Raw genomic sequence first — 16,952 nt, 5'->3', positions numbered from 1 at the left:
TACTGCATCTCACATGATGTGCATTATGAGCTAATACACATAAGTACATATGTCAACTATGTTGTGGTCACAGTAATATGTCAGTCAGTAGTACCTATTATTTTTGTTGTGGTATTAGTCTAATACGAAAATTCTAACAACAATAGAAACAGTAATCAGCTATCAGCTGCATTTACCACACCAACATGTGGAAGAGCAATGGCCACAGGTACAATGATACTCGTGGAGTTCCGCAGTCTGAACAGAAGTGCCTTCTCCCAGACTTGTAGGAATGAAAACAACAAGAAAGTGCACAGCACTGGAACAAAATTTTCTGATACTTAATACCAGCAGATAATCGACTTCTTCTCAAGTATTGAATAACAGCTTGCTAAATTTTATATGCTACTGCCTATTCTTTTTGCAAATAATGGCCCATAAATTAAAGTGTCTCATCTATCAGTATTATGAAAAGGATAGTTGCTACTCACCATATAGTGGGTACGCTGAGTTGTAAAGAGGCACAAAAAAAAGACTGTCACAAAATGAGCTTTCGGCCAATAATAATGTTGACAAAGGCTCCATCACTGTTGTTTTGACTGCAAGGATTACCTGGCAAAAGGACTCTGTCAGCTGTCAGATTCATTCATCTACAAACCCTGCCACAGTGACCCCATTCCAGAAATCCAGCAGAATCTCCAGTCTCTCCTCAGATCCTTAGGCCCATCCCAGAATCTTTCCCTGGAGTCCGTCTCTCTCATACCCCTTAAGCACTTTCAACACTCCTACCTTCTATATGCTTTCTAAAGACCATACACATAACCACCCAGGATGCCCCATTGTGGCCAATTACTGTGCCTCCACTGAGAGAATTTCTGCTCTCATAGACCAACACTTTCAGCCTATTACTCACAACCTTCGTGATTTGGATCGAGGGTGAGGACACACTGTCCACATTCCTCCAGAAACTCAACACCTTTTCCCCCATTCACTTCACCTACTCCTACTTCAACTCAACAAGCCATTTTCCTTGATGTTGACCTCCACCTCAAAGATGGCCACATCAACACCTCTGTCCATATCATAACTGCCAACCACCAGCAATATCTTCACTTCGACAGCTGCCATCCATTCCATACCAAGAACTCCCTTCCAAACAGCCTAGCCACCAATGGCTGTTGCATCGGCAGTGACGAGCTGTCAATCTCTAAATATACCGAGGGGCTCACTAAGGCCTTTACAGGCCGTAATTACCCTCCCAACCTTGTACAAAAACAGATCACCCATGCCTTATCTTTCCAGTCCTATTGTCAGGCCACATAGGAGCATTCCCCGTGGGACTCAGTACCATCAAGGTCTGTAAAATCTGAATTACATTCTCTGCAAGGTTTCGACTACCTCTCATCATGTCCTGAAATGAGAAATGACCTACCCACTATCCTTCCCACCCCTCCCACAGTGGTACTCCACTGCCCACCAAACCTAAACAATATCCTCGCCCATCTCTACACAACACCTGCTCCCAATCCCTTGCCTTGTGGCTCATATCCCTGTAATAGACCTAGATGCAAGACCTGTTACATACATCCTTTCACCACCAGCTACTCCAGTCTGATCACAAAAACCACTTATCCTATCAAAGGCAGGGCAACCTATGAAACCAGTCATGTGCTCTGCAAGCTAAGCAGCAACCACTGTGTTGCATTCAACATGGGCATGACAACCAACAAGCTGTCTGTCCACGTGAATGACCACCAACAAACTGTGGCCAAGAAACATCTAGACCACCCTGTTGCTGAGCACACCGTCCAACACAGCTTTCTTCATTTCAATGACTGCTTCACAGACTGTGCCACGTGGACCCTTCCCACAAACAACAATTTTTCTAAACTGTGCAGGTGGGAAATCTCCCTGCAAAATATCCTATGTTCTCATAACCCCTTCTGCCTCAACCTTCGTTAGTCATTGTCCTTAAACATCTACCCCTTCCCTGTTCCCATTCCAGCACTACACAGCCTTCTTTCCCCTGTGCTCTGTCTAACCTCCTGACTGCACGTAGCTGCCCTACCCTATTTCCTCCTCATCCCTGCACCCTCCCACTAGCAACACTTTACTGTCCCCCGCCCCTAACATGCTACCCCTCACCCTCCCTGCCCCAGTCTCCTTTTTAACCCCACCTGCTGGCCTCTCCCATTATGCACTGCTGCTCGGTCTGGCTTCAGCTGTCAGAGACTGTGGTCATGTGTGTGTGTGAGTTGCATTTGCGCGCGCATTGTGTGTGTGTGTGTGTGTGTGTGTGTGTGTGTGTGTGTGTGTGTGTGTGTGTGTGTTTTTGACAAAGGCTTTGTTGGCCGAAAGCTCATTTTGTGACAATCTTTTTTTTGTGCCTATCTGCGACTCATCATCTCTTCTACATGGTAATAACAACTATCCTTTTCATAATATTGTTACATTCCATCCTGGATTTTCCAGTGTTTCATCTATTATTCACTTTGTAAGACAACCAATAATTCTTCATAACTTTTTATTTACTAGTTACACAGTACATTCCTGAATAATTTACTAGGAAGACCCTCCACCGCACACCGTCAGGTGGCTTGCTGAGTATGGATGTGGACGTAGAAGATATAGTAGGAACCGTTTATGGTTTCTTTATAAACACTGGCATAGAAGCTATTGAAGTTTAACAGAAGCATTCAGGGGTACATGATTCCACGAATGAAACAGCTTTTCTGTAAGAATTTAAAAATTTAAATTAGTGCAATCAAAAGCAGAACTTTACAGAAATACTTACATATATTTTTCACCAAGCTCCCTATGGACAAAAAATAGGGCTGATGCATCATAAACTGTAATAACAGCTCTGGTTGACTTTTTGCTGCCTCTTGATGAGCTACTAAAGCCCCTACTTCCACCATGCACATTTCTACTTCTTACTCTTGTCTGTTTTGTCTGTGAAATGATGAAATAAATAAAGTGAGTTTTTTGTTTTGTTTTTTCTTTTTTCTTTTTTTTTTTTTTTACAGTAACAAATATATGAAATGAGTGATTTCACTATTTATTCACAAAACAGACACTGGTTCAATGAAAGATTAGTGATTTGTGTACTACCTCCTCCGATAGGAGTCAAACTATCACTTGTTACAGATCATTACACAGCACATAAGATTTTCTAATGTAAGATTTAGAAGTGTTTTGGTCTTATTGAAATAAGTGCAAAACAAACTGACGAACTAACAAAAACAATAATTATATGACATTTTACATCAATGTTAACGAATGGACGTGAGAAGATCAACTGTTCTTGACCAAATCACTTCTATTGTTAGAATGTCGATTTGGTTGTAAAAATTTAGGATAACACTGTCATCTGTTTCAAGACACCAAAGCAACTTGCAATGAAGGCTAGAGTGAAGAAATCAGTTTCTGTGCACTCAAAAATTAATTTTAATGCATTACATATGGGCCTAATGTAGTGTCACTGTCTCCTGGAATCAGAAATGCTAAATATAATCCTGAGTGTCAACCATGTACTCTGGATTTTGCAGTTTGGATAAACAGAGTGCTTCACAGTGATTCACAGTTACTTTCTCTAGAAATACAATAATTGTTGCGAATAAATTATCCCGCAGCCCTTTAAAAGTGCTGAGAGGAGAAAATTTCTAGATTATCTGTCCTAACCATAAGCTGTATCATCCTGCAGATCATAAAGGACACCTATGGGTACATGAAAACGGTATTATGTGGTAAATGCTTCAACACAAAGGAGCTGCTGTCGTCTCCATACTGTACACAGTCCCACGACTCTCTAATAGTGAAGCACATATAATTTCCTGACTTGTTCAGACCAAAGTGATACTGATTTGATGGTTCCAAGTGTAACACAGGTATTACCCTTCACATGCTCTTTCAAGGCTCACAGATAAGAGAATCATCATTCTGTTGTGGGAACAAGAAATTATATACAAAGCCTATTCAAAAAGTAAAGTACATTCTAGCTTCCTATGTATCTACTTCACTTTTCCATGCAATTGCCATTCACTTTCAGATACTTTTCGAAACTTTGCACCAGATCCTTTAAACCCTCTGCACAGAAGATCTCCGCCTGGGGATTGAACCAGCTGATGATGGCGCTCTTCAGTTCCTCATCATCTTGAAACAATTGTCCACCTATCCATTGTTCACAGTCTGAGAAAAGAGAATTGTCACTGGGTGCCAGATGAGAACTGTGAGGTGGTTGGTCAAAAATTTTGAACAGAAGCACATAATTTGCTGCTGGTACAGGCAGTGGTGCATGTGCGCATGTTGCCCTGGGGAGAGAGACCTTGAATGACAGTTTTGCAGTGCTATCAATTTTGGATGGCACATCATAATTCCAGCCTCAGAAAATTCATCAGCCAGAGCACCAATGATCAATCAGACAGCAATTTTTGATCTACTTGTTTCACAATTTTATTGTTTAGGATATTGGATCTGACAGTCCACTCTTTACAAGTCTCGCCTCCACTGTCTAACCTTTCCTTGGCTTGCTACTGTAGGCTCATATACTAGGAGCAGCATCTGATGAATCTGACTAGCTGCAGATCCACTTGCACACAAAAATAAACAGTACACACTTTTCAACTGGAGGAAGGAACAGTTTTTGAAGAGGTTGTAGTTCGCTTTCATCAATAGTCAAACAAATACTGAAACAAAGGATGACTTCTGTGTATTCATGTACAACTGACAGATGGTGCTGCACTCGCACAACATTGTTTTAACCCGCCAATATTTAAGTACAAGAAAATAGCTTTTAATTTTCGAATATGCCTCATATTATTTGCAATAAGCACTGCCCTGCAGTCAATCATAATTTACCACTACATATCTCATTTAGTTGATGATCTTGTATCTTAGGACATGATAATAGTAAGAGCTCTAAACAAAATGATTATCACCAATTTGCAAGAGCTCTGATACCCCTAGTGTGAAAATGGAATTATTGTAGATTGAGTGAATGACAACTGATAAAATCAAAACATTGTACCTCTGTGCTGAACGTGCAAGGCAGATAATGTAAGTTCTTTTCATCTATATTACTTTAAAATTCATATATTAAAACAAAAATGTTGCTCTGTTTGCATTTTTTTGAGAAAACATCATGCTGTAAATGCACTTTAAAAAATAGATTTACTACATAAGGCAGAACAGAACACTTACTCTTTCTGGGAAATAATATGATGACACTGGAAGAGGAGTATCCACAGAGTTTCCCTGGTTTACAGATGGATAAATTCTTGAATACTGTGATGTGGTACCAGGTGAGGCACCAAGATTAAAACTGGTAAGGCTTCCACCAAGAGCTGACAAAGATCTAGGAGTAAAGCTTTCTGAACGTGTCGATAATCTTCGAGAAGAAGGAGCACGACCAAAACACACCAACATATCTGTAAAAATTAACAGCTATTAAAAACTCAGGAAAATTGTCAAACGTAGAAGTTCAAGCACTTTTTTACAATAAGGATAAACAACAGACAGCTATATGGCAATGCAGGTAGAATCTTGGATAACACGTTGAACACTTCGTGGTCTAATCAAAGAGCAGAAGAGGAAAGGAACATGTTGGTACCTGTAAATTCACCTGACTCTACCACTTTCCAGCTTCGCACATGCCTTAAATCCCCCCCCCCCTCCCCCCCCCCCCCCCCCCGGCCCCAGCTGTCAACCAGGATGAATGGCCACTGCCAAGAGCAAACTGGACTACCCTGTGTCACAACATGCAGTTGTTTATAACATACTTGATTTCAATGACTGCTTCACAACCCAGGCCATCTGGATCTTTCTCTCCACCAGCAGTTTTCTGAATTGTGGAGATTGAGAGTTATCCTTACAATACATTCTCTGCTCCCAAAATGATCCCAGCCTTAATCTACATTAACTTATTGTCTTCACACCCTCTGCCCGCATGTTCCCACTCCTCCTGTCGCATCACATACTCACAATTCACCAAGCCTCACCCTCACTGTGTGCTGCTCTCTGCTGGCACACCCATAGGTCTTTTTCCCTTTTCTGCCCCTCTCTTTTATGCTCCCTGTTTTCCCCTCATCTCCCTCCCCCGTAGCCTCTGACACTGTGCCTGGCAGCCTTGTCCTTCCACTTGCAGTACCTGCACACTCTGCCAAGTAGCGTCAATTCTTCTTCTCCCACCCATACCTTGCTATCCCTCCCCCTTCCCCACCTCACTCCAGACTGTTACTCCTGTCCAATGCATTTCTGTTGAGTTGGCCGGAATGGCTGGAGATAGCAGTCATGTGTACGGGGCTTGCTTGCTTGTTTAAATGTGTGTATGTTTCTGTTTTCTGGGGAAGATATGGGCCATAAGCTTTTGCGTAGGTTGGAACTTAAATAGTGGCAACACTGCTTTGGAAACACTATGCAATGGAATCTACTATTCTCACTGATAGCACACATTGTTGACATACCTAACTTACCTCTTAACAAATGGACTAACCCATCCCATGTCACCAGCGTGCGTACAATCGAGGGAAACAAAGTCACTTGTGAGTGAGCGGTCTAATGTAATGCATGTTTTCAAAACAGGAACAATGGAGTTAGATCAAGACTGAATGTGCACAGGTCATACAGCACGACAGTGTCATCACGGTCTTCAAGAGGTGTGTGGGGGATCGGCATTGCCGTACAGAACAGTGGCACGTTGGGTAAGCCTTCAACGAAGTTCGGCAAACTGTGGCAGACATGCATCGGGCAGGTTGTCCTGGCGTCACTGAAGAAGAAATGCGTGCTGTTGCCGCATTAGTTGAAAGTTATATGATTTGTGAGCTCGCCAACGAAACCGGATTAGTACACACGACTGTGGTTCGTGTCCAGAAAGAATGCCTGGGCATGTGAAAAGTTGCATCACAATGGGTTCCGCATGACTTGAGGAAATGTACAAGAGGCTTTCTTATGCCGTACCATAACACTGAATGACAAATGGCCCACATCGTACGAGCCAAAACTGAAATGCCAATCCAACAAATGGAGTCACGGTTGGTTAGTTTGTGGGGGTTGAAGGGACCAGACTACAAAGGCCATCGGTCCCTTGTTCCATGACCATAAAAACCTACAAGGAGTGAAACCAAGTAAAAGAGGTAACAAGGGACGACATGGAACAAGAAAGAGACAGATAAAGACCAGAAAACAAGGAAGTAAAAGCACATAGAGTAGTGCAGTGGTTGGATGACCATGGTGCCATTATGGGTCGCCAAGAAAGTTGAAAGTGCATCAGAGCCCCAGTATGGTGAAAGTTATGGCGATTCCCATGTACGACGGTGATGGTGTAATCCTACGCATTACATTCCTCCACAGCAGACCGTCAATGCACAGTATTACTGTTCACTTTTGGAGCATCACCTGCGACCAGCTTTGCAAAAGAAGCAGCGACACCTTCTGCACAACACACCCATCATTTTGCATGGCAATGCACGGATGCATACAGCGCAAGCGGTGGCTGCTCTGTTCGGTCAGTGGGGGTGGGAAGTACTGTACCACCCACCATACTCCCCACACTTAAGTCCTTGTGACTTTGATTTGATTCTGAAGATGAAGGAACCACTTTGTGGCATTCGCTTCAGAACTGTTCCAGAGATTCGACAGGCAGTAGACCACTCCATTGACACCATCAACAGAACAGGCTCTGCTAACGGTATACTACGCCTTCCACATCGCTGGCCACCGGTTCTACGCAACACTGTTGACTACTTTGGAAGACAGTAACAGGTGCAAACATGTAACTCTTCTGTATTGGTTGTGAATAAATAGTTGCCACTATTTAAGTTCCAACCCTTGTATATAACAGTATTTTCATTGCACCTGTCTGCAACTCTGAGTAGTAACGATCCATTTCATAATACTGATGACATTTCAACCAGGACTTTCTATTTTTTGTTTTTGCATAAGTTCCTTTTGTAGACAACTGGCCCAACAAAAAAATAATGTAAAAATAATCAGATGTATATAAGATCCATGTGTGTTTTCATGGCGTTACAAATTCTCAGGGATGATGGAAGAGAGTAACTTTCTTAAACTGAAACAGAGGGTCTAATTCCAGAGATGAGTGAGTTAAAGGTATAAGCAAAACTAATTAAGTGTTGCATCTGTTGACAGTAATGATAAAAATCTTAGAACACACATTTTTGCAATAAAACAAGTCATGTGTTTTATAAAAATAATGTCACAGGAAGGTAGATTTCTTCCTCATGAACACCTGCATCAGATGTCCAACAAATATGATTCCACTCATTTTCGTCTTGGGAGGTCAAGTCAAAAGTCTCATTGGAGAGATACCTGTTAAGAGTGAAGAGGATCTCCTGGTACAAATGACAATGTTCAAACAATTACAGTGTTGTTTAAATGAGAATGAAAGAAATTTGTGCAATGATGTCACATTTCTAGAGATGCGTGGAGACATCACTTTGAATACCTGTGTGATGTAGGCACCTAGGGCAAGCTGTGGTGATAAGTTACAACAAAAACAATTTGCACTTTTTACCATCATCAGTGGAACAACAGTAAATCTAAAATATTCTCATTTTCACTTACAACTCAACAAGGTACAAAATTTTCCATGGTTTTACCAGTAATGATTCTCTTTAAAGTTAGTGGATGGATCGGAAACTCCCATAGCATAGTAGAATGTAAATTAACAAGTGTGATGAAGTTTGTGTTAGTGGGAAGTTTAAAGTTAGTGGATGGATCGGAAACTCCCATAGCATAGTAGAATGTAAATGAACAAGTGTGATGAAGTTTGTGTTAGTGGGAAGTGGGATAATATAATCTTCTCAAGAATTAAAGTTCTCTCTATTTGGAATCACTATTTCTTTAGATTATGTTCTGTTGTTTTTCTATTTGCCTGTCTGAGGTATTACTTTTGGGCTTAGTGCAGAGCCGAGTGTAGTCAAGCTGAACCTGACTTCATCACAAGTGCAGCAGAGAGATCTCTGCATCGTATGCTGCTCTAAGGAATATCGACAACCTGAACATCCAATGACAATAATTTCAACTACACTGATGCTTCTGTAATGACATTCATTTGATCACTTAAATGCTGGACCCAGTACAAATTAGTTACTGTATGTCAAAAGAAGATCAAATCATGCTTTTATCTTAAAGCTGTTGGGCTACTCCTTTACTATAGCTGCTGACTTATGAAAAATTAAGAGGTACCTGTTGAGAGCCTATCGGCTTTTACTGAACGCAGAAGTGTTTGACAGTCATGGGCTCTTGCAGACTTTGGACTAAGTCATTCTCACTTCTGTGCAGAGTAAGTGTTATAATGTGGGACTTCATGAATGGTAAATTCCTTGAAGAGTCATTATCATCAAGTTGAGTTATTCACTTTGCACAGTATTCTCTGTGCTTGTTTTCTTTTTAAGAATAAACACGTTATTTGCTTTGTCTAACATAATTATCCTAAGAGGAGCAAATTATTCCACCAACAGCAACCACACATTGGTTAGTATACTGCTCCAGACACTCTCCTATGCTGACAATGCTAATGCCAATTTTAACCTCTTTAAGCCAGGAAGCCGAGAATGTACTCACCAGCTGCAGAATCACAGGAAAAACTGCATCGCTCTGCCATCTGTTGATGATGGGCGACACTACTTCATCAGCAAAGAGTCGGGATGTCTGCACTTACACACTGTTAAGATCTTTTTGGCAAGTGAGCAAGTTGGATGAAATCAGTAACTGAAAACTGTCTTTTTGGAAAAAAATACATTTGTATAGTGGTAAGTGAAAATATTTAGAGGGCAACTAAATATTTCACTGCATACTGCATTTAGAATTTATCAAGCCACATAAAATGGAGGGGAAGATGCACATATAAATTTTATGCTGTGTCTCATAATGGAACTGCTGAAAACTCACAAAAAGAGACTGCAGTGTAAGACTTTGCTTAGAATACTGCTTCAAAGTATACTACACTGGAAGTGTATTTTAAGTAATCATGAATGTTTTAAATGTAATAAAATTCTTTAGTTGACAATTCCTGACAATTCCATTAATTTTTGACAAATAATTCCTATACTAGAAAAATTAGAATACAACGATGCATTGCTGTATCAGCTGGCCATGTAAATTACTGTCTGTGGGCTAGGCATGACACAGAAGTTTTCGACTTGGAGGGTTAACTTAGTGAAATTGTAGAACCTATTCTGGAAGGAAATCAGTTTAGATAAGAAAAACATGAATGTACACATGGGGCAATATTGACCGTCTGATATGCAAGAAGATGCGTTGAAGAAAGACAAACCTAATATAGTATTACCAGATTTAGAAAATGCTATTTAAAATGTTGACTGGGACACATTCTTTAAAATTCTGCCAGGAATTAAATACAGGGAGCAAAATGTTATCTATAATTTGTACAAGAATCACACTATAGTCATGTGAATCAAAAAGGAAAAGGAGGTGGTCATTGAAAAGGGGGGAAACAGTTGTAACTACAGCCAGTTTGGAAACATTTTTGCACATAAATGATACATGATTTGCCAATCCCACTCCCCTTAGACAGTGGGACATAAACACAAAAAAAGTCATCTAATTTTATACTGACATATTAATCATAATACACTGATTAGTTGTGTTAGTTGTATGTAAGAGAATTCACCAGTAAGTAATTAAAAATTTTTATGTATGCTACTGAAAAGAAGAAAACAAATTTGTATGAGATATGAAAGAGAAATATTCTATTAATAAATTAATGTGAGACTGATACATGGAAACAAACGGTACCATAAAGTGCATTGTTTCTGTAAGCCTTGAGTGAAATTTGAGCACAATTAGCCAGGGACTTGAAAGTGAAAAGTTTACAATACAAACAATGGGAAGTCCAGGATGGAGTAACAACAATATTGAGATGATAGATTGCTACTTACCATATAGAATGTGTTAAGTCGCAGATAGGTACAACGAAAACAACACTAGAAATATACAAGGTATGGATGAAGTCCTTCCTTAGAAGTGTGTGTGTGTGTGTGTGTGTGTGTGTGTGTGTGTGTGTGTGTGTGTGTGTGTGTGCACGCGTGCAATTTCCCCCTCCCTCCCCCCTTTCTCAGGAAGGACAAAAAGCTTATATATTTCTAGTATTCTTTTCATTGTGCCTCTCTGCGCCTCTAGACCTCCTCTATGTGATAAGTTCATATTTCAAATACATCTATACTAACTAGAGCAACATTTTCTACTCAAGCCAGTGGCAGCTTATAGGCACACATTCACATGGTTTGGTGGCAGACTCAACATTACTAGTCATTTTTTGCTTCTCTTATCACATATTTTCAATCATGTCAGTTTCTGTAGTAATTATGGTACACACTGTGCACAAACTTTGCACAAGTGCCCCGGGCACCTTCATCAGCTTGCACTTCAAGCAGCTGCTCAGGGCACTTGGGCCTTAGACTGTCTCTAGTTGTAACCTGTACCCCATAATAATCAACCTGTATATAGAAAGTGTAAAGCAGCAAAGGAAACCAAGGAAAAATTTTGAAGATGGATTGAAATTCATGGAGAAGAAATAAAAACTTTAAAATTTTCCAATCACATCTTAATTCTGGCAAGAGCAGTAAAGAACTTGGAAAATTGGTTGAACAGAATTGATTGTGTTTTGAAAAGAAGTTATAAAATTAATATCAAAACATGCAAAATAGAGCAATATAGTGTGATTGAATTGAGTCATTTGATGCTGAGGGGATAAAAATTAGGAAATGGCATACTAATATCACCAGACGAGTTTTACTATTTGGGCAGTTAAATAACTAATGATGCCAAAAGTATAGAGGATATAAACTGCAGACAGGTAGTAGCAAAATACCTTTCCTAAGGAAAACTAAATATATCCCTACTATGAGCTAATATAAAATTAAGTGTTCAAAAGTATTTTCTGAAAATATTTGTTCAGAATGTTTCCTTTTATGAAATCGAAATGTGAATGACAAATAATACAGATAATATAGAAGCTTTCAAAAGGTGTCGGTGAACTGAACAGAACTAGTTTTAGGGCACAACTTGAATACAAGAAGGGCAGGTCGATAGGAAACACCCCGAGGCATCAAGGAACAGCTAATTTAGAAAACTGGAAAATCCAGGTTGGAATATTAACAATGTAAGGAATATATATATTGCTACTTACTGTAAAGACAATACATTAAGTTGCAGACAAGCACAATTAAAAGACACTTAAATATTACCTTTCAGCTACAGTCTTTCTCAGAAAAAGGAAGAGAAACAACACACACACACACACACACACACACACACACACACACACACATTCATTCACAGAAGCAAGCACACCTCACGCAGACAAGACTGCCATCGCTGGCAGCTTGGACCAGAACACAACTGTCATGTGGAATGGATGCAGCAATCTGGAGAGGAAGGGGCAGCAGTGTACAGATGAAGGGTGTGTGCAAGACTAGACTGCCAACAGGCGTAATGTGGGGAGGCTGTGGCGGCAGGGAGCTGGGGAAAATGAGCCAAAAAGGAGAGGAGCAGAGAAAGATGGGTGAGTACATTGGCAGAGGGCAGCACACAAAAAAGGTGGGAGATGAGAAGAGAGAGGAGGTGACAGGACGGAGGGGGTGGAAACTGTCGGGTGGAGGGTCTGGGGACATTATGTTACTGTAGGTTGAGGCCGGAATAATTTCAGGAGTGGAGAATGTGTTGTAAAGGTAACTCCCATCTGCACAGTTCAGAAAAGTTGGTGGTGGAGGAGAGGATACATATGGCCTTTCCTTCTTCATTCTAATTTTCCTCACCTCCCCGCCCGACAGCCTCCAGATGCTGCACTTGTTGGCAGTCTAGACGCTGCACACTCCACAAGACAGCATTCCTCTCTCCCCCCACCCATACATTGCTATCCCTTCCCCTTCCCCACCCCCTCGAGACTACTGCTTTCATTCCACGTGACAACTGCATTCTGGTCCGAGCTGCTGGGAGTAGCTAATATGATAGTGGACAGAGGGGGATGGAGGCAAAAATTGTAGAGGGAGACTGAGGCTTCAGTACAGTAAGCAGATTCAACTGGATAGACATTACAGCAGCTGCACAGGGATGAATATGTGCAGGCAATGGACTAGTATGGTAAGCTGCATGAAGTCTTAGGACTGTAAAAAACAGCAGTCTTTACCAAGTAACCCAACAGTAAGACACAGTAGATCAAAATACCTTTGAGTACATGTGTAGTTATGACAGTACAAAATTTTGTTTGATCAAGAAATGGCTTTCAATAAACCTACACTTTGATGTTCTGTGCAGTGTAGGAGCAGACCCAAGAGCATAAATAAATAAAATATAAAATAATAAAATCAAGAAAATGCTCATTGACATATCTGAGACTGTGAGAGGCAGGGTAATCTATTTTAAGGTGGGTTTTCAAACACTTACCAACTCCACAAAATTTTCCCCCAGATGTCCGAGGAAATGGTATGTAAGCATCTTGAAAACTGCCAAATATATTTGATGACTCAAGAAAGGAGTTTGGCTGGGAAAGATGTCGGGAATAAACTTTGTTTTCTGAATCCTCCCCAGAAGTTATCTGAAATAAATCCGCATATTATATTAAATACATAAACAAATAATCAAAAACTACATAAAAAATGTGCTAACATCACTAAATTGGTAACCTGGATACTTGAAGATAATGTCAAACTTTTACATGAGGATTAAACTCTATCAAGAGGTGAACTGCTAAACATCTAAGTGCATTCTCTTTTGTAATATGGAATTACACCAACAGACTTAGGTCTAGCTAACTATCGCTTATGTTCTTGAGCTGACCTCATTGCCGTGTTCCTCCTACATAATCTCCCGTCCACCACTTCTTTTCTTAAACAAATGTACTGTAATTTGACCAAATGGGTTAGATATGTTTGCTAGGTATTGTCTTTGACCACTTTTATAAATAAAACTTTTATTTACAATTTTGATTTTGATCAACGAGGCCTGGAATAGATGCAAACCATTTAACATTGTAGTTCAACTTTAAACAAGTCAATATTATAAACACATCTTGCTTGGAGATAAACACCCTGAAAGCAGGAACATTTTGATGTTTTTGCTCTTGAAATTATGTGAATGACATTTATAGATTCACACATTAATCGAAAGTGGTGGAAACCATGAATTATCTTAAGAGTTTTATGCACACTAATTAAATGGAAGATTTCTGGGAGCCCAGATACGTGGCTAAGGCTATTGGGAATAGTGTCAACATTATCAACAAGAAAGTGGTGAAACACAAAATTGGCATATTATTTGTCAAATCAAAGACTAGAGTGAAGATTGCAGATAGCATATTTTTCAGCAGTCACCGCTCAATACTTCTAACAGTAGTTATTGTACAGGATGTGTTGGCATAAATATCCATACATAGATGACAACATTCTAGCTCTGTATTATAGAGGAGGGAGAAACAATGGTAGTGGAAACATCATTACAGGTAAAAAGGTTTTATGTATGGTAATGTGTGGAGAACAACCCTAAAAGCATCAAAAACAAAAACTGTATGTCACCTCTCTAATCTTCAAAACTGCATTAGGTTCATACCATAATCTAAACAGCATCCAAGACCAATTATATCAGTGAAAATGAATGGTGCTGTGACTAGCAGATACATAGCAGGTTCTGCACAAGAAGGAGTCATGGCATTAGTACCCCACAATAATGGAGACTTGTTTATTTTACAAAAATAACTGTGCAGTGTCGACGAGAATATGCAAAAACCACGGTAACTAGAAACCAGTGTCAAGTGCTGAAATGATGGTCAGCTGCACTACAATCAACTCAGAGAAGGGACGCAGCTGTCTGCTTTCGCCTACATGTGCTCTGATTGACGTCATCATTCCTACTGGCACTATGAGTGTTACGTTGCTCACAGCACCAAGTTCATATTTTACTTTGAAATTGCACGTAGCATACTGTGTAGGCACACAGTATGAGGGATTTTTGAGGATCTATCATCGAAATAGCACAATAGCTGAGTGATCTAAAGCGTAGAGTGGCAATTTGTTGACCCAGGTTCGATTCCCATTGGTAAAGATACTCTTTTTAATTTTATGCCTCACAATGCTGTACTATCAATTACAGAATTTAAATATATTTAAACAGTTCAATTTGTATATTTAAAATTAATATATTCAATTTTGTTGTGATTACTAACATTTCAAGTCAAAAAGCCAAATGCTAGGCAGTGGTAAAAAAAAGTATAGAATGCAATTTATTACGAAAGTGTTTTCTGCACATAATCTGCAGATGATTTGCTAAAGGGGCCCCTTTCCAGTAGATGCCTGCAGGAGCAAGTGAGATTTAAAGAGTTAGGTAGATGTATTTAAAATGTAACTCTAAAAACAGAGTGGCAATGTACGAGGCTCACTGATTTGGATAAGTAATGCTGAAAACTTCAAAATACTAGCAAAATATTTTAATCAGATTATTATTTGTCCAGAATCAATGCCTAAGCTTAAATACTCAAACATTCATGAAAATCTAGAAGAAGATTTATCCCAACTACCAAAAGAATTGAACTTATTAAAAACTTATAAAGCCAGTGCAGAAGACTCTATTCCAGCATCCATTCCAGCAGAAGTATTGAAATGGCCTCGAACAAAAATGAGCTAAAATTAATCTTTGAGAAAATTTGGAAAAGAAAAACTACCAGGAGTGGAAGGTGGCCTTGATACACCCACTACATAAGAAGGGCTTATATATTAAAGAAAAAGGCAACCACTTTTATTTCAAATAAACATAAAAGAAAGTGGCAAAAGATAGGTTACAGAAAGGCACACCTAGGTTTATAGTATTTGTTGACTTAAAGAAAGCGTTTGACAATGTTGACTGGAATACTCGATAAGAAATTCTAAGAGTAGCATGAGCAAAATATAGGGAGTGAAACGCTATTTACAACTTGTAAAGAAACCAAGACAGCAGTTATAACAGTTCAAGGGCATTAAAGTAACGCAGCGGTTGAGAAAGAAGTGAGACAGAGTTGTAGCCTATCCCAAACGTTACACTGGGCAAGCAGTAAAGAGCACACAAGAAAATTTCAGAGTAGGAATTAAAGTCCAGGGAGAAGAGATAAAAACCTTGAGGTTTGCTAATGACATAATTCTGTCAGAGACAGAAAAGGAAATGAGGACATAAGATGAACATCAACAAAAGCAAAATGAGAATAATTGAAAGTAGTCAAATTAAATGAGGTGGCACTGAGGGAATCAGATTAGGAAATGAGACATTTGAAGTAGTAACTGAGTTTTGCTACTTGGGCAGCAAAATAACTGATGACAGCTAAAGTAGAGATGATATAAAATGTAGATTGGCAATGGCAAGACAAACATTTCATGAAGACGAAAAATTTGTTAACACAGAGTAAAAAATTTGTGTCAGTCTCTTCTGAAAGAATTTGTATGAGTGCAGTCACATATGAAAGTGAAATACGGATGAGAAACAGTTTCAACAAGGAGAGAACAAAGGCTTTTGAAATGTAATGCTACAGAAGAATGCTGAAGATTAGATGGGTAGATCATATAACTAATGAGGAGGTACTGAATATAATTGGGGAGAAAACAAATTTGTTGCCCAACCTGACTAGAAGAAGGGATCAGTTGGTACAACACATTCTGTATATCAAGGGACCACCAATTTAGCACTGGAGGGAAGATTGTGGGATAAAAATGGTAGAGGGAGACCAAGAGATGAATACAGTAAGCAGATTCAGAAGGATGTAGGTTGTCGCAGTTACTCAAAGATGAATAGTTTTGCACAAGATAGAGTAGCATGGAGAGCTGTACCAAACCAGTGTCCAGACTGAAGACTATGTCAACAACAACTATTTCATTTCCTACATAACTTTTGGAAATCAATCTTTTTGTGTGCTAGAGCGATCTACAGATGCACCACTCTTATAAGATTTTAACACTTTGCAGTGCTTGTTGCTG

At 39.6% G+C, this 16,952-nt stretch overlaps 1 protein-coding gene across 6 annotated transcripts in view; it reads right to left on the bottom strand.

The window, feature by feature from the left end:
- Positions 1-16,952, bottom strand: part of LOC126272596 (GATOR complex protein WDR59) — a 238,149-nt gene that overhangs the window by 124,273 nt on the left and 96,924 nt on the right. For all 6 annotated transcript variants that reach the window (XR_007549246.1, XM_049975537.1, XM_049975533.1 and 3 more), the window contains exons 13-15: positions 13,405-13,555; positions 5,179-5,405; positions 2,774-2,931 (exon numbers count right to left, since the gene is read on the bottom strand). Coding sequence is in view for 5 of the 6 variants with exons in the window: in XM_049975537.1 (XP_049831494.1) it covers positions 2,774-2,931; positions 5,179-5,405; positions 13,405-13,555 (536 nt within the window). In the remaining variant the exon portion in view is untranslated. The remainder of the gene's footprint in view (positions 1-2,773; positions 2,932-5,178; positions 5,406-13,404; positions 13,556-16,952) is intronic.

Source organism: Schistocerca gregaria, chromosome 5 (assembly GCF_023897955.1).
Source record: "Schistocerca gregaria isolate iqSchGreg1 chromosome 5, iqSchGreg1.2, whole genome shotgun sequence".
Taxonomy (NCBI): domain Eukaryota; kingdom Metazoa; phylum Arthropoda; class Insecta; order Orthoptera; family Acrididae; genus Schistocerca; species Schistocerca gregaria.
Note: the sequence above shows the minus strand (reverse complement) of the source record. Positions and strands in the feature narration are given on the sequence as shown.